At 46.4% G+C, this 18,309-nt stretch overlaps 1 protein-coding gene across 4 annotated transcripts in view; it reads left to right on the forward strand.

Moving 5' to 3' along the window:
* NADK (NAD kinase) overlaps positions 1–17,844 on the forward strand; it is a 50,354-nt gene extending 32,510 nt beyond the window's left edge. For 3 of the 4 annotated variants that reach the window (XM_031963015.1, XM_031963017.1, XM_031963018.1), the window contains exons 2-12: positions 2,319–2,537; positions 6,454–6,537; positions 12,442–12,571; positions 13,105–13,213; positions 13,503–13,588; positions 14,108–14,210; positions 14,375–14,529; positions 14,700–14,799; positions 15,158–15,315; positions 15,601–15,683; positions 15,970–17,844. In XM_031963015.1, the coding sequence (XP_031818875.1) occupies positions 2,359–2,537; positions 6,454–6,537; positions 12,442–12,571; positions 13,105–13,213; positions 13,503–13,588; positions 14,108–14,210; positions 14,375–14,529; positions 14,700–14,799; positions 15,158–15,315; positions 15,601–15,683; positions 15,970–16,117 (1,335 nt within the window). In that variant the 5' untranslated portion in view covers positions 2,319–2,358 and the 3' untranslated portion in view covers positions 16,118–17,844. Of the gene's footprint in view, positions 1–2,318; positions 2,538–6,453; positions 6,538–9,016; positions 10,324–12,441; positions 12,572–13,104; positions 13,214–13,502; positions 13,589–14,107; positions 14,211–14,374; positions 14,530–14,699; positions 14,800–15,157; positions 15,316–15,600; positions 15,684–15,969 lie in introns of those variants that run through there. The other variant, XM_031963016.1, reaches the window with a different exon arrangement.
* Positions 17,845–18,309: the final 465 nt, after the last annotated feature.

Genomic DNA, 18,309 nt, shown 5'->3' on the forward strand with positions numbered 1-18,309 from the left:
AAAGGCTCTTAAAGGAGGTGATACTTGGGGAAGGAGCTTGGATTTTCAAGAGGCAGGAGTGAGGAAAGAATATTTCAGGGATGAGAGAGAACCTGTGTGAACACAAAGAGGCTGGGGGTTTGGAATATTGCACATAGGGAACAGCCAGCCATTAGGCCAGAAACTTTAGAAAATCTGATGTGTAAGGGGAAAAACTTGACAATCAACCTGGAAAAGTAAGCTCTTAACAAATCATGAAGGTCCTTTTCCAGTGGAAGGACTAGTTTTTATTCTCTCCTAGGGAGAAACTTCCAGGACAGGAAAGTGACATAGTTAGGCCTCGGTTTTAGGAACTTAATTTTGGCACCTGAGGGAAGGAGGTATTGAGGAGAGGAGTAATCACTTGATTAACTGTTGGGCTGGGCCCAGAACTAGAGTGCCAACTGCAGCCTGTTTTTATGGCTCTGGAAGCTGGGAATGGTTTAAAAAATTTTTTAATACTACTAATAAAACTGGGGTTATAGTTTATCAACCCTTGGATGAGAGTCCAAACTCTGGTGGTTGTGATAGAAGTAGAGAAAAGGGCATTAATCCAAAAGACTGGGGAGGTGGGATCAAGACCAGTAGCTGAGTGGAATTGTGGACCTGAAGGAGCAAGGGGTTGAAGCTGTGATTAGGAAGAAATGGTGTCTTTCCTGAGAATGGGGGAGCTAAGAGAGAATGTCCTACAGCCCGAGAATGCAGAAAGCCTGCAAAGAAGGGGGGATAATGTGAGGAAGTGGTGCAGGGAAGCTGAGGAAGCAGGAGGAAGGCTACAGGGGTTGGGGCTCTCAGTGGTATCAGAGAGAGAGTGACGACGGCCACACCGAGGGCCCCCCATCCAGATTGGTGAGCTTGGCCAGCCCGGCTTCTCAGGGAGCTGAGAACCCAGTGGGAGCCAAGGGGTTCCTCACACTATGGATGTAGCAGCACATAATTGGAAACTAAGTAGATGCCCATCATTTGGGTAATGGATAGATAAATTGTGGCACAGGAATATAATGGAGTGTTGTTTCACTGTGGAAAGCCAAGGGAAACGGGCAGGTGAAGTGAGCAGAAGCAGACTCAGGATAAAAAAGGACTGCAGAGATGGAAAGAACAGCGCCCCCAGACCCTAACCCTTTATCTACCTCTAAAGAGGACAGGAACAAAATGGGCCTTTGGGAGCTGGCAGGGCTGGTTGTGAGGCCAGTTGGGCACTGGCAGACTTAGATTTGTGCCACGATTGTTTTTCCTTTTTCTTTGTTACAAGGGATGGATTTCTAAGGAAGGAAGAAGGATATCTAGAAATAAAAGAAATGTAAATTTTAAGAATGTAGAAACCAGTAAACCTTTAAAAAATAAACGTGTGAACCAAATTCTGCCTTTAGTCTTGGGAGTGGAAGGAGGGTTGAGAACAGGAAATTGTAGGTGTGGATGAGTACGAAATTGTACCACCCTGAACATGGACAGCTTTTCTAGGACTTGGACTTTGAAAAAGATGAGAGAGGTACAGCATATGAGTCAGTGCCAAGTTGGAGGAAGGTCTCTGATGGAGACCCCCAACTCTCTGGTCCTTGCCCTGGATGATAGCTACTACTTTAGCATCAAGGAAAGATTTTTTTTTTTAAGGATGGGAAATGCTTGTAGGCTGCCGGAAAGGAACGAGGCCTAGGAAAATGGGTTGTTCCACCATGGTAAAGGCTGCCATGACTTGTGCCCCCTTGGCATGATTTTTAAAAACCCAGGGTCACTTCTGCATCACAATGAGGTTTGTGGTTTGCATATGGAGCAGCATTTGATAACAGTTGATTGAAGTTTAATTTGACCTGAGCTTATCTACTACGAGCTAAACCAGAATAATAGTCCCTTCCATAATCTCTATTATTAGTTCATTTGAATATATAGGTTCTTCTTATACATAATAAGGACTTCTTGATTTATGAAAATGAGCAGTAACTAGATTCATTTATGAAAATGAGCAATAATGGTTCCACTGCCTAACTCAATGAAAATGTTATATCACTGACATATCCAATGTATTTTCAATGAATGGAATTGCCTTTAATTTTGTTTTGAGATTTCCAAAGTAAGTTTGCATTGTGCTAATATTGGAGAGGCTAAAAATGGAGAGAAGAAAAGAAAATTAATTTTGTTGACTTTTTCTGGCCATTTTACTGAATTTTGGCTAAATTCAAAGCTGTCTTTGAAGGTGTTCAACCAGGTGTATAGATCAGAAAGAGCAAAGACAGGTGCATTGTAATGATCTAAATTAACTGAAAACCTGAATCATAAAATTTATCATCTAATTTTTCCTTAAGGCGTCAGTGTCTTCCTGACGGAAGTTCCCTTTTATCCACTATGGAGTTGGAACAAGAAAAAATCAGCCTGAGCAAAGAGTTGAATCCAGATTCAGCCTCTTTGCGCTGTTCAGCATGTCATGGAGATGAGGACTGGAGCTATGGGAATCCCATCCGGGGTCGAGCCAAGTCTCGGAGTTTGTCTGCCTCGCCTGCCCTGGGAAACACGAAAGAGTTCAGGTAAAGTATCTATCCAAGAGAGCCAGCTTCTTATTGGTGTGTCTGTCTAGGAGATTTACGTTGTTTAGCTGGTGGGACCGGGAAAAATTGCTGAGCTTGGGCAATTTTTGGCTCAATATACCTAATGTAGGCCTGGGAATCCCCCAGGGTTTAATTACCCCCTGGCTATAATGCAGATTAATTTTAATATTACCTTAAGAAAACTATTTAGGACAATTGCCATAAGAAATTGGTTTTCCTTTGGAAAATGTCACTTGGATTATTCCTTATTTGTGTCACTCACACCACTATCCTTCTATTAATGTGGATAGTTGGCATTTGACTATAGACATTAAATTTTAGTATTAGGCACAAAACCAAAATAACTGTCTTTAACATAAGCTAATGATTCCCTTCTGGGTACAATTCTTTTACCAGATAATTATGTGAAAGTGTCTTAGTTTACTCCACTGTTACATTTCTATAAGTTTTATCTTATCTTTTTGTAAAGAAAAAAATTACACTTTTAATCTGAAAAATATGACCAATTTGCCTCTCCTCCCCCCCCCCCCCCCCCATAGAGACCCAGTCACAGATCTGCTGGTTCTCTCCTTGCTGACTGAAGGACAGAGGTACATATTTATCTTAAGACATAGACAACTACTACCAAAGGTATCACCATCAGCTTCCATTTATTTGGCATCTTCCATATTAAGGATATGGATGAAATAAGTTAACATTTATTTTTTATCTAATGTTGGTGTCTTGAGTTAAATGCTTCTAAAATGTAATGGGAAAATTTGAAGATCATTCATTTTAAAACATGACATGCTAACTTTTCTTTACTGATCAAGACCCAGGAATTTTAAGACTTGATTCTGTCCCCCACTGTGAAGCTCTAGATCCAATTAGAATTACAATGGAAAGTTAGAACCCAAGTCCTCTGGAGATTAGGTGCAATGGCCAGTTGGGAGTGCGTGAGTTTGTCCAGAAGTCCTGGCCACCAAGCTCCAGACGCGGTTCTGTCACAGACTGACAGGGAATCCTTAGGAAGTCTCCAACGTGCCCTTTCATGAGCTCCACCGGCCAGCTGATATACCACTGGGTCACGAGTCTCATGGCCTGATACTTTCTCCAGGGACAAAGATTGCTGCCCATCTTCTGGAGTCTCCTCCCTGGGTTTCCATAAGTTTATCATGGACACTCTGCCCAACATGGCCCTCTTTGCATTCTCAAGGTGCCGTGGACTATAGGGGAGCACATCACTATCTGCAGGATGAATATTGGTGTTAAATTAACCTTTGTTTCAGGAAGAAGCCCAGCGCTTAACAGCACTCCACGCTTGTGAAAGGCTAGCTCTTCCTATTCAGCCTGTTTTTCATCTCAGATGTCCAAGATGTACATAAGAATTTACCCATAAGAGTGTTGACATAGCTGAGCCTTGTTTAGTGTGAATAATGAATCCACTTCGTTGAAGCACAATTAGTTCCAGCTCAGTAGTAATGTATACCGTGAATGTGCAATTTGTTCTTCTCACCAATTAGAACCTGGCTGCTTTAACATACTACTATAAGACTTACAGGTTTGCAGAGAAATTTCCTTGCACCAGCTCTGTAAGGGAGGTAATATTCTTCCCATTTTATAGTTAATGAAATGAGACTGAGGTGATTGAATGACTTGTCCAGGATTACACAGGTCATATTGGAGCTAGTATACACACTCAACTCCCCAAGGCTAGTGTGTTTCATACATGTCTATACATACACAGACATACAGATACATACTATTTTTGAAATATCTATATGTTAGAGGATCAAATGCTTCATAATTCATAGTGCTCTGTAATATTGAGCTATTATTATTCTGCTTATTTTCACATATAATGTTTATATATAAAAATGTTTGCCTTAATATGGAAGATGTCAAATAAATGGAAACTGATGGTAATAATACCTTTGCTAGTAGTTGTCTGTGTCTTAGGATAAATATGTTCCTTTGTCCCTCAGTCATTGAGGAAAGAACCAGCAGATCTGTGACTGGGTCTCTTTAGGGGGGCGAGTTGGTCACGTTTTTCAGATTAAAAGTGTAATTTTTTTCTTTAGAAAATGATAAAATAAAAATTGGAGAAATATATCAGTGGAGCAAACTAAGACACTTTCACATAATTACCTGGTAAAGAATTGTACCCAGAAAAAAATAATTGCTTTTTTCCTTTGGCCAAAATAATCGCTACATTGGCATCCTTTCATAATTATGCTTTATATTCTTCTGTTTATTTCGTGACAGGATTTTAGCATGTAAGGGAATCTAAAAAATCATTCAATTATTTCAGTAATTCATAAGTGCTCCCATTATTTTATTCCAAGAACTCTATTTCCTAGTGAGAATAATATGAAAATTGATGAAAAAGAAAGCCACCGTGCTCTTCTCCCAGCTGTGTTGAAGGGACGGAGTGAATCTTTAATTTGCTAGACAGCTGAATTCCTAGAACTTTTTAAATTAAATTTTTATTTTTCCAGTTAATCAAAATATGTATTCTCTCCCCGCTTTATCCTATATGCTTGAGTGTAGTACTTCTCTTTAAGAAGTGAGTAACATTTTTCATTAGGAAGGACTCCTAGACTTTCAGCAACATCTGTAGCTCATCTGGGGATCAGCCAAATGTTAGGCAAAGAGAAGAGAGGGCTTAGTGTCATGGATTCCCCAGCACCACCGTCAGCAAATCGGCTTATACACAGAGGTCACCACCACAGGTCTTTGCTTGTTTTGCACAAGCATAATGTGATTAGAGCTACTTCCATGAAATCCGAGTTGAACTTTTTGTACATATTCCTTTTTGAATTAGAAAATGCTAACAGTTTCTGCTGTAGGTCTGGGAGGTATTTTCTAGAACAGGGATGTTATAAACTTTTTCCACTGAGTGACCCCTTTTCAATCAAGAAATTTTCATGCGACTCTGGGTATATAGGTATAAAAATAGGTACACAAATCAAATGTTTATTGATAATAAGTCGTAATTTTGAAACTCTCAGACTCCATTACACAATCCCAAATGGCATAATGAGCCACAGTTTAAGAAGCTTTGCTTTAAAGTGTTGTGTAAAGACACAGTGTTGGATGTCTTGGGTTGTTCCAACATCACAAACTCTTGAAGTGACTTTTTCAGGAGGGCAGCACATTGGATCTTGGGAATATAACAGCATGTGGTTCTCAAACTTAGGCCTGCCCCTGCTAGGGACGTTGGACACTATGTGATGCCTGTCTCCATGGACAGTGTACTGTAGTTCAGATTTAATTTTGAATTTTCAAAAATATTTTTGATTGATGTTTTGTTTTGATATCTTCTACATTTTCAACTATATCCCCTCTCCTTTCCTTATAATGAAAAACAAAACTTCTGCAAAATCAGCACATCAAAAAAAAAGTCATTTATGCTGTATTCCATACTGCTGATTCCTCACTTCTGTAAAGAAATGGTGGAAAGTGCCTTCTTATAGCTCTTTCAGACTATATTTTTTTATCATTCTCCATTTATATCAATGGAGTCTTGTTGCATATTGTTTTTGCTGGCCCTACTTCATTCTGCATCAGCCATCATAGAAGTCTTTCCATGCATCCATTTTTCTAGCACAGTAATATCCCATTACTTTTCATGTACCACCATTTGCTGAGAAATTACCCATTGGATGTGTAGCAACATAGTTTCCAATTCTTTGCTACCACAAAAAAATGCTGCTATAAGTATTTTATTATGTATGGGTCGGTCTTTTTGTCATCGACTTTTTTGCATTATATGCTTAGAAATGGGATGACTCTTTTGCATCTTTTTAAAGTTAGTATAATTTCTTATTTTTCCCCAAACAGCTATTTCTTCAAATCTGTATTTGAATGTAATAATCAGAAATGTTGTCTTTTCTCCTGCTCTTCTCCCCAAAAGGAGGACCCGTTCTTTGCATGGGCCGTGCCCAGTGACCACTTTTGGACCAAAGGCTTGTATGCTGCAGAACCCGAAGACTATCATGTAAGTTGACTTTTTTTCCCTATTTGCTTGACCGGGTTAGCTTTATGATGTTGGAAATTGATATTTTCAGTAAACATTTAGTCACCACTGTGCAAAAGGCTGTGTGGTGGGTACATAAATAGGAAAAGTAACTCAATCTTTGTTCTTGAGGAAATTGTACTCTGTTCTAGTACCACTAGCTACAAGACAAATTAGAAGGTGAAATGTAAAAATTTCATCAGTTGGACATCTGAAAGAAATCTATTCCAGCTGAGGAGGGAGGGCAGGAATTCAGGGAGATTCCCCAGTCCTATAAGTGGAGTCAGAAGATTGAGGGGAGGTCACAGCCGACACGTGGAGGATAACTTATTTAGCCCAATGGGAGAAGAGTCAAGTTTGCTGAGAGTCAAAAAAGGAAGGTTGGAATCTGACCATTGAGAGGAAGCCCTTAAAGGCTGAACTTAGGAATTCCTATTTTATCTGGTAGATAATGAGGTTTTGAGAAAGGGAGTAGTGGGAGCTGTATTTTGGGAAGAGGGTCTGGAGGCAGGGCCTGTTAAGATACTCCAGGCTGTTAGGGCTGATGGAGGTGGGAACATTGAAAGTGGGAGGAAGCTGTGCCAGCAGCCAACCCCGACTGAGGCAAATTGGGGGTGCTTGCCCGGCTGGCACTGCCCACCAGGAAGGCAGCACTCAATGGGAGCTGCTGTCCGTTGTGTGGGCTCCAGCAGGCATTCTGGAAAGCAGCCTGTGGCGCTGGGTTTGGGAGGCCCTTGTGTCAGGGCAGTCATTGAAGGCACAGGCTGTAGAGAAGCTGGAGCTTGGTGGGCTGGCCCCCAGGAGGTGGGATGCGGATCTGGAAGAGAGCAGGGTCACAACGACCAGAGGAGGAAGGAAGAGTGAAGGGACACTGCTCCCCCATCAGCCCAGGAGAGAGAACAAAGGCAGATGTTTGGCTTGTGTGGGACTGATGATTGAGGGTCTCATGAGACAGGGATGGGCCCATCCTGCAGCCGTGAGTGACAGAACCACCAGAAGTCTGACTCTAGTGTCTGCCTTTGGGTCATCTGAGCAGGGTGGGGGGGGCAATCCCTCATCCTGTGCCTTAGGTGAGGCAGGGGAGGAAATGAACTGAGGGTGTCAGGCAAGTATTCCCATCTTCACATAAACATAATCTGAAAGGTTGTTCATGGTTCTTTTTTTTTAAGCGACTTCCCCCCTCTTCTTTAAAGATACCCTGCAGTGTTGTGGTTGGTTTTGTAACTGTCCGAGAAGACAGGGAATGCTTCTTCATTTAAAAGAGATTATCAGATAACTGAGGAACATATAACAGTGTGTAAGAAATTGTGTTTACTGACATGTCCAAATTAGAACATAACCGCTTTCTCAAACAGCGAGTGGCTCGTGGGATAGAGGGCCCAGTGTAGAGAGAGGACCTGACTCCAAATCCAGCCTCACTCAGATGACTGTATGACCTTGGGCGAGTCAGTGCACTCTCTTCACCTGTTTCTTCATCTGTAAAATGATCTAAGGAAAGAAATGCCAAGAAACTCCAAGTAAGGGGTCAAAGAGAGTGGGAAACAACAATGAAGGCTCTTTCCATTTCAGTTTTTCCCCCTAGTTCTTTTATCATTGTTATAATTAATTTTTAACAAACCCTTGTTCCCCTGTCTCCACTTCCTGTGAAGATGGCCTTTCACCTTCTTTGTGTTGAGCAATACTTGGAACGGAGGCTTTCACATGGCGAGCGCTCGACAAATATTGATTGAATTAACTTTCAGATTGGTCTCAGCTTGCTGATTGGGTCCGGGGGCTGATATAGTTATATCTAACAGATCTAAATATTATGAGAGATAGAAGTTAGCCTCTCTGTAAACACACAGAAAATGTGCTGAACACACAAGAACTTGGGAGTAAAAGATTGTTAGAAAAGACCTGCCTTTTTGGTCACAAAGACCAAATGGTACATTAGAAACAGTAATCTTGTGGGGCTGAAGAGGTTGAACTAAAATGACCTTTACGGTCCCTTGCAGTCTGAAGTGGTCATGTACAGTCCGGCTGGGGGCCTGACGCAACAGCAGCAGCAGCAGCAGCAGCAGCAGCAGCAGCCCCAGTTTTGTGCAATAAGGTGCCTTGGCAGGTTCCTCCTCCTCCTCTGGGCTTCTTTCCATGCAAACATCCCCTAGGGTGTGCTGAAGAAGGCCCGCCCCGCTGTCTCTCATCTCTGGCCTTCATGGTTCCTCTAGTCCCCCCTGCAGGCCCGGGGTCATTGCCTGGAGACTTTGCTCATAAATGTGTGAGACTCTACCTGCCCCACTCTCCGTGACCCCCCGTGGGAGGGGAGGGGGGGAGGTTCCAGCACAATGGAACAAATCTGGTTTTTGCTCTTCTTATTTGGATAAATTCCTTTTTTGTACCTTAATAGCTGCCTAAAGTATCCTGATAGTTTAAGCTTATAAATACAGTAGTTTAATGAGACATTCTGATTTGAGGGGTGCTCCCTTAAATCACCTTGGCCTTGCCTGCCCCGCTTTGAGCTTCTTGGCTCTTGTTAGAAACACACACTGAAAATGTAGCAGGCCCTCCCTTTGGAGACTGGACCGGGTTACAATGTTTCTGTTGTTCCCACCATGTTTCCCCCTTATTCATCAGACATCCCATGTTCAAAAATGGAGGAAAACTCCTGGGATAGGTTCTTTAATAATCCGTTAGTCCGTTAAGCAGGTGCAGTAGCGATTTGGTCAGGTCCGGTCACTGACCCCACGACTAATTTGGGCTGGATCGCCTGTTAGCTAAAGTTTGTGTTTTTCTCAGAACCATGAGACTTTCTGATTGGCCGAGTCCAGCTGTGCCTTCTCCCCAATTCCTTGTTTGCTCAAGGCTTCTATTGATCTCTTAATTGTTCTGTGGAGTTTTAACCTTCCTCAGCCTCTCCATTTGGAAAACCTCTTGGTCATGGTCCCCACCATCTCACCCTACCCAAGGCTTGCAACACTCTGGAAACCCAAGTTTCCAGGACTTCCCTCACTCCAGCAGGCTCCGCCCAACTCTGGCCAGAGCCCCTCCCACGGGGCTGAGCCAGACCAGTGAGAATCCTGGCTTTCACCCTGGGCCGAGTGTGGAGACAGTGGGCAGGGCTGGTCCTCGGGTGCTGCTGGGGCCCGAGGGAGCCGGAGCCGGCAGGCACCTTCCCTCTCACCCTCTTTAAGAGCAGTTTAGCAGTTTATTCAGAGGCCAAGTTAAGGTTTGCGAGCACTGACAGGTTTTGCTTTGGTTTTGGGGGATTTAAAAAGAAGCAGGAGCAGATTGATCTCAGATGGCTAACTTATTTAAGAGCTAAGAATCCCACGATTTTTCCCATGGTGCCGATTTTTAGAAACAATCTGGCAGACTTTATTTGGGGGGGTCCTTGAGAAAGGGTCGTATTATGAGAGACATAACATGAGGGACGGTGGTTTTAGAGCATTTGAATTTCAGCTGGCTCTTTGGCTTAGTAAGTAGTTTTAAAAATCTCCAGAAGATGACTTAGCATTGTGTTTTGGAATTACCACTTTAGTATTTGGAAATCAAGTTCACCTTGATTCAATGCATAACTGGGAGAAGTTGGGTGTGTTTTGAGCTTTGTTAGCTTGTCTTAAACCTTTCTTTGCCTGCCAAGAGAAACAAAATTCTTTTCACAATGGCAGCAGTCTTGCTTAAAATAAATGAGAAATATTTCAAGAATTATTTGTGATTTTGGAAGAAAGCCATGAAGATCATAAAGAATGTTATGAACGACGTCTCGTTTAACAAAAATACCTGGAAATGGTGAGTACTGCTAAAAGAATGGGTGCTTGGGCATTTTGGTAATCATTGATAGTAAGGCTAGAAATGCTTGTGCCCGCCGGATTCTTTGCCCGGTGAAGAAGCATGAAAGTTTGGAAGATAATGAAATTTCTGAGACATGTTAGGGTGTAATCCCAGTGCTCAAGTACTTGCTGGAGTCTTGATTCAGATAACATTAATTTATCAGACATTTTGTATTTTGTATTGTTTTTGAACACAGTTGAATGGAATTGAGAAGGGGAAATTTTGAAGTGGGACTCGCTATAAGCCCTGATTCCATCCCTTCACAACTTAAAGGGGCTGCTGTGTCAGGCTGCATGGCATTTGCAATAAGGGTGTAATTTGTAAGCTTGTAGATTTTGCCAGAACTAACAGGTATAAAAGCACGAATCATTTGTAGTTCTTGAAAGTTTTCTCATTTGAAAAGCTTCAGGGTAAATCCCCAAAAGACCCATTGTCTTTAGCGCCTGACAACAGATGGAAGTTGGATTTGGGAATGAGTGATTCGGCATTTGTCAGGAGTGACTTTCCCATCTCCCATAAGAGCAGATGTTAGAGGTACATTGTACCCACAGGCACTTGGCGATGATGGGCTTCCTGTGGCCTAATGGCACTAAGTATGGATAGGAGTGTTCCAAGGATGGTGAGTTTCCAGAATCTCTTTGGTCTTTTGACAAATGTACACATTTGCATCCTGGTAGTTACATGGTGAGATATATAATTTATATTTATTGAGTAATAATGTCAGGCAAATCTGTGGAAGCCATCAGCCTGATATAATCGGAGCCCCACATCAGTGCTGCCAAAATAGGCAAAATTACTGTTGTCAGGTTGATGTATCGTAAAGTTTTGTCTTTAATTAGAGACAGACTGAGGAGTTTGAGTTGGGTTTCCTCCAAGGTAGGAACAGGGTGTCCACTACTAGTGTTTACTGATGCTTTATGCTAACACTAAAACCAGTGTGATCTTTCTTGGTGTAGCTTAGGCACCTTTTTTTTTTCCCCTGTGTTCCTGGACTTCTGATCCTTAAGCTAGCTGGAGAAGTTAGTCATTAGAGGCCTTGCTTCCTTCATTATATCCCGTAAACGATCCACAGAAATTGGCTCTTTGGTGGTTGTTTGTGCCTCTTCCTCCTACTGTTTTTCTCCTCTGAGGAAAGAAAATAAATTTCAGTTTTTACTGCTTATTAGCAGCCCTGGAGAAATAGAAAGTGGAAGTCCATAACTTAAATCATCTTTGTTCTCCTTAGCCAATAGTAATCGGGACGCCAGGAGGTGCGTTGCTCGTGTAGCTCACGTAGCTCACGTAGCCTTGCCCTCAAAATGCTGACAAGGTAATGAGAACAGGAGATGGACATACCTGGACTGCAGATGGGGGGGATGGACTTTTTAGGGACAGCAGTCCAGTGATTGTTTCATTCATTCACGGGACAAGACTGGAACACCTACTGTGTGCTCTGGGTCCTCTGGTTATTTGGGGTTCTCGCATGTCATAGCCCCAAGGTACCTTGGGGAGCACCTCATCTGATCCCCTCATTGTGCACACGAGGTTCTGATCCCGGCCCTCCAGTCATCTCCTAGGGAAGGACAGATCCTTGCCTCCTAGCCACCTACTGAGAGAATCATCAGTGAGTTCCCTTGATCGACAGCAGACTCTGTGCAAAGATGGGAGCTCCCCCACGCCCAGGAAAAGTGGAAGTCGGTTTTCTCGGTTGAGACCATAGAGTGGCCACTCTTGTCTTGGTGAAATCAGGAAGGACTTCAGGGCTTGAGTGAGGATAGATTTTTGAGCCGAGTTGTAAAGAATGGTAGATGAAAGACAAGAGGTGAGGGCAAGAGCTAGCTGCTCACAGGGTGGGGGACATTTTCAGGAAGTTATCATCTTCATTTTACTGTTGACCCTCTAAGTAGGGACATAGAAAAAGCGGGCACAGAAGTCGTGAGCCCAGAAGTAGGGGTGTAAGGAGAGGGAGGGGCTCTTGGCTAAACTGCCATTGCAGCAGTGAGTCTATCTTCTTCCTCCTGCTCATTTAGGAAATTTGTCCTTTTGGAAGCTTTGTCTTCCCTCACATGAACGCTTTTATTTATTTTTCCCATGCAGGCACATTCAGGATCCAGCAAGCCAGCGGTTGACATGGAACAAATCTCCAAAGAGTGTCCTTGTAATAAAAAAGATACGAGACGCCAGTCTCCTGCAGCCTTTTAAAGCCCTCTGTGCGTATCTTATGGAGGTATGTCTGCCGGTCGGGGAACTCTTAACAGTCAAGGACAGTACTTTGTAACCCTCAGACTGGAGGAACTAACACCCCAAACTGCCAGGGAGGAGAACGCTCATTGGGCAAGAATCAAGCAGAAATCATGTTCATGGCTGTCTCAGAAGTTTAGAGTGTCTAGAGGTTCTGAATTTCCAAAGCAATTTACTACTCCATCAGCTAAAAGTAGAAATTTCATATTCATCTCTCTATGTAAATGTGAGGTGTGAGACTTCCTAAACCCCAGCCAAATATCCCATTCTAGCGCGGCTTCTCATGTGGTCACTGGCTGAGAGAGAAGTGAAGCAGGCAGAAATGCAGAAATTCTTATCGTTTATCTTATATCTTTAGTAATAAGATAGCGATGAATCCAGTTTTTTCCCATCCCCCAGAGAGGCTCTGGTTTAGTATCAGTGAGCCCTAGAAAATCAGGTTCTTCCGTAGTGAGCCCGACTGATGGGGCGTCCAAACCTCCCTGAAATGATCAGTGTGCTTGGCTATGTTGCTTTTAGGAAAACAACATGATTGTTTATGTGGAAAAAAAAGTTCTAGAAGACCCTGCCATAGTGAATGATGAAAATTTTGGAACCGTGAAGAAGAAATTTTGTACCTTCAGGGAAGGTAATCCTTGCCCAGAATTGTGAAGATTTCCTTGCTTTTCCCTAACGGTAGCTCAGGCTGGGTGGCATTGGATTGGGGTCCGAGACCTCTAGGCCCTTTCCCAGGCAGACGGCTTGGACGTTTCTGGGCGTTTGTGTCTCCTTTGAGAGCTTCAGGGAGGCGGTGATCTTGGGGGGCCCCGTTCCACCTGGGGCAGCTCCGGGCTTCCCCCGAGCCCACTCGTCACAGCGCACCTGGGGAGCACGTTGGGAAGCTGGTGGTTCTGAGCAGGGCTCTTGGTGCTTTCCAGATTACGACGACATCTCCAATCAGATAGACTTCATTATCTGCCTGGGAGGTGATGGGACCTTGCTTTATGCTTCTTCACTTTTCCAGGTAAACTTGGGATCCTTCAGGTCTCTGGGGGCTCCTTTTGTTTGTTCCCAGTGCATAAGTTAGGTACAGTGCAACTTCAAAATTTTGGTTGATAATGAATTTTGGGGGCAAAACATTAATTTTTGATCAAAAGTCATTCTACGGCAGTGTTTTGGGTCCATTGGAGTAGAGTGGGGAGGGGGCTGACAGCACATGGAGCGTTGAGAGCATCTCTATGGCACCAGTTAAGGGAGGCTTTGAAGGCCAGGCAAGGGAATGTAGGCCGGCAGCTGGCAGCGGGGGCCACTTCTTACAGACAGTTAATCTGACAGGAAGAAAAGCTGGAGGAGCAGAAGCCAGCTCAGAGAGGGGCCTGGCCTGAGGGAGAGACCGTAGGATGGGGAGGAGAGGAGGGGGGCCCCCACAGCAGGGATGGACAGCACCCAGGGCAGAGGACGGGGGAGGAGCCGGGGGAGGCCCTGGAATGAATCAGGGAGCTCGCATCTCTGCCTGGTAACCCCTCTTCCTCTTTGCCCACAGGGCAGCGTGCCTCCGGTTATGGCCTTCCACCTGGGATCCCTCGGCTTTCTCACCCCATTCAACTTTGAGAACTTCCAGTCCCAAGTGACTCAGGTGATCGAAGGTGAGCTGGCCCCTCGGGCTGGCCCTGGCCTGGGGCGGGGGGCTTCCCTGTGAAGGCAGAGAGCCAGGACCACACAGGCCCGGGCACAGAGCAGGCTCTCCTGGCCCCCCTCCTCTAAAGCAGGGCCCGGCTTGTGAGTGACGCCCCCTCTCTCCTTGGCCCAGGAAACGCTGCCATCGTTCTCCGGAGCAGGCTCAAGGTCAAGGTGGTCAAGGAGTTCCGGGAAAAGAAAGCCACGCTGCAGAATGGCATCGAGGAGAACGGGGTGCTGCCCGCCGGCCTGGAAAAGGACAGTAACAGGCTGATGATGCACTACCAGGTGCGCTCCTTGGCCCCTCCCAAGAGCAGCTGCTCCTTGGGTGTCTAAGGGATGAGCAGCGGGCAGCCTGGCGCAGGACGGGGCAGGAGGGCAGCGGGCAGCCTTGTGCAGAAGGTCGGGGCCTCCTCCCAAGGACTGCTCCCAGGGTCACGCTCCCTGTGGTCCCTTAGGTTCTGAACGAGGTGGTGATCGATCGGGGCCCCTCCTCATACCTCTCGAATGTGGACGTTTATCTGGACGGACACCTGATAACCACAGTCCAAGGGGATGGTGAGTCCTGCAGGCCCCAGGCCCCTGCCCACGGGGAGGGGAGGGGAGGAGCCCAGGCCGCCTCCCTCGGGCTTAGCCCTCTGCTCGTTGGGTCCTGTGCCCGGGGGTGCAGCCGAGCCTGGCAGATGTGGGCAGAGTTGAGACGACTGACTTTACAATGATGCAGTTTTTCTTGTGGGAAACATGACCCTCTCGAAGGGCTCATCCAGGCCCTAGTGCAGACACTGTAGGCTTGGTCCTGAAGGCCGGGACCACCCAAGCGCCGCCTCCTGGCTCCTGAGTGCCTGGGCCCTACAGAGCCTCCCCACCACGGGCGTCCAGCAGTGCTCACCTGTGCCATGTCTCGTTCCCTCCTCAGGAGTGATCGTGTCCACGCCCACGGGGAGCACAGCATATGCCGCTGCCGCCGGAGCCTCCATGATTCACCCCAACGTCCCTGCCATCATGATCACGCCCATCTGTCCCCACTCGCTGTCCTTCCGGCCCATTGTGGTGCCCGCCGGCGTGGAGCTCAAGGTCAGTGGGGGTGAGAGGCTGCTGATGGTCCTGCGGCCCCCACGGGATCCTGTTAGCTAACACTGAGAGCCACAAGGAAGGAGCCCCCTCCTCCTGTTTGCTGCTGCTTCTACCCTGTGCCATCATGGCATCTCCCCCTGCTGGGCCCAGACACCCATCCTGGGGTGGCCCCAGCCGCCTCTCATCATTCCCCCCCGCCCCCCAAAGGGCTCGGGGCCATTCCCATCCTTGCCCCACCCCCCCCGGCTCTCCCAGGACGGACAGATTTCCTCATTGGTTTTCCAGATCACACTGTCACCGGAAGCTCGGAACACAGCGTGGGTTTCATTTGATGGGCGGAGGAGACAAGAAATCTGCCATGGAGACAGGTGAGCATCTCCCTCCCGACCAGGAGGCGGGCATCGGGCTGGCAGCACCGACGAGCTCTTGGGGCTCTGGTGGGGAAGGCAGGGGCCCCCGGGAGCACCGAGTCTCCCCATTTACCAGAGACGAGCCCCAGGCTGCTGAGAGGGGCGGTCTGGGCTCAGCCTCCTACTGGGGGGTGGGGGGGAAGCAGCGTGAGCGGGTTGCTAGGTCCACGCCCCCAGCAGTCGGCTGTGGCGCGGCTTCCTCGGACCCCGAGGCCTAACCAGGACATGTTCTCTCTATGTTCAGCATCAGCATCACTACCTCTTGTTACCCTCTCCCCTCCATCTGTTTCCGGGACCCGGTGAGTGACTGGTTTGAGAGCTTGGCCGAGTGTCTGCACTGGAACGTCCGGAAAAAGCAGAACCACTTCACCGAGGAGGAAGAGGAGTTCTAGGGGGCCGGCGGCGCCCCGCCATGGCCACGATCCGGGGGGAACCGTGTGCAAATCCTTTCAATGTGTTCTTTTATCTTCAGCCCCAGCCCCTGGAACTTGACCAATCTGTGTGCGTCCGTGTCTGTAAATATATAGAGAGATATAATATATCTATTTTTGAATACGGTGATGTACCTCATATCAATTGTCTGATCTGCTGATGACCAGATATCATGTTATTTCCTATCCACTGGCCAAAGGAAAGAGTTAAAAATTTGTCTTTTTGTCAACCAAATTGACTTTGTTTAATGTTTTGGATTCAGTTTCCTTTTGTGTTTTCTAAAATAAGAAAAATTAGAAACGAGGCGGCATTTGAGAGCACGAATTCACCTGCTCATTTATAGTTTCCAATTCAGAGCGATTTTCTATGCCGAAATTAAAAATGTGACATTACGATAGTCTGCATCCTTCCTATTTGTGATTCCACATGTATGGAGTTTTCATAGATCGGCCTATTTCAAATTCAGAGGGGACACGGATGACTTCATCGGTCCTTTGGACTCTAAAACAAAAAAACCTGTTCTTTGATGTTTGAATAAATGGATCACAGCCAAATGTCTTCCTTCAGCAGATGATTCTAAAATACTTTCCCCCTCTGTGTACATATAATTTATCTTTATTTTTCCTAAGACTATCAGGGGAAACGCTTCTGCAGAGATAAAATTAAAAGGACATTTTAGGTAGTCATTTGGAAGGATTGTGATTTGTTTTTGTCTTTGAGGTTATGTGAACAGCCCTCCCTCTGAGTCAGTGGCGGCCTTGCCTTTCCCTGGGGCCCATGGCTCTGGCTGCTGGTGCTCCCCCTCCCCCCAGGCCCCCATGGACCCTTTGACCAGCATCGGAGAGAGTTCTTTTTTCTTCCCTACTTAACTCTAGTAAAGGAGAAAAAAAATCCAAGCAGAGCTCGGACCCGAAGGCGCCTGGAGTTCTGGCTCCCGGAGGCCTCTCCGGTCGGTCCCCAGCTTCCCCCGTGCCCCAGAAAGCAGCAGGACGGGACGGATGGCCTTGCCCCAGGAGGCCGATCAGACACTGCCCACATTCCTCACCTAGCAACCACGGTGCCTTCAGCACGCGCCAAGAGACTTTCCATCGAGACGGACTTTATAACAATTCTGCTCGACTTCCAGAAGGCCCCGAGGGTCTGAGTTGGTCCTGACGCAAAGTAGCCACGTGGGGGTCCTACGTGGTCACGCTGCTGGCCAGCCCAGAGAGGGGGCCACGGGCAAGGAGCAGGGAAAGGAAGGGGCGGCTCTGACACTCTATGGCCCATGAGATGGATTTGATGGTGGCGACTCACATTAGCGAAAGGAGAGCAGGGGACTGGGAAATCCCCCCGCAACCTGGACGGCTTTTCTCTCTCCTGCCCTCCTCCTCGGGTCCGCTTTGTCGATCAAGATGGGAGAGCTTTGCAAAAACCAAGCTCTCGAGGGAACCGTGTCAATTCGACTTGGAAATTATGTACGTGGATGTAAATTACCAGTCTGTACAGGTTTTGTGAAGTTTGGGGTGCGTTGTGGTTTGGGTAAGCGAGCCCCATCAGGCGAGGGTCTGAATGGGCTCAGGTGGGCTTTAGTGCTTCATTTTTCACGTGTAAGTATGATGTAGCTTCTCTCTCAATGCTTACTATTTCCTCGAGGAATTAATTGAGATAACTATTTCCTTTCTGATTTTTTTTCCATTGAAATAGTCTAAAAGGACAGGAATCAGCAAAAGCCATTTACTCTGATGTGTTTGGGATGATCGAGCCAGGAAGGCTGATCGAGATTTGAGTCAGACGCAGCCGGGTCCTCCGCGGACCTCCCAAAACGCAGCCTGTCATTTATGCCTAAATGTACCTAGGGATCTTGGATTTCTGACCCCCGAGAACTCGGGATGTCCCGTGCACGGGAAAACGTGCCCATTATGCAAAACTTCCCTCGGGCTTCTCCTCCCAGAGATGCCCTGTCTCTTCCCAGTTAGCGAGAAAATGGCGGAGAGAGTCTTCTTCCAAGTGGGAGAAGCTCCCTCTGCAGAAAGCCCAGCGTTTGGCCATGTCATCGGCCCCTGGCGGGGAGCACACGGGGTGGCCTCCCTGCGGCCCAGACCCCGCGCCGGCACGCTGGTCGGTTCCCGTGGGGCTGCAAAATGGCCCTTCCTGTGAAATGACTTGGTTA

The sequence above is a fragment of the Sarcophilus harrisii genome, chromosome 3 (genome assembly GCF_902635505.1).
Source record: "Sarcophilus harrisii chromosome 3, mSarHar1.11, whole genome shotgun sequence".
NCBI lineage: Eukaryota > Metazoa > Chordata > Mammalia > Dasyuromorphia > Dasyuridae > Sarcophilus > Sarcophilus harrisii.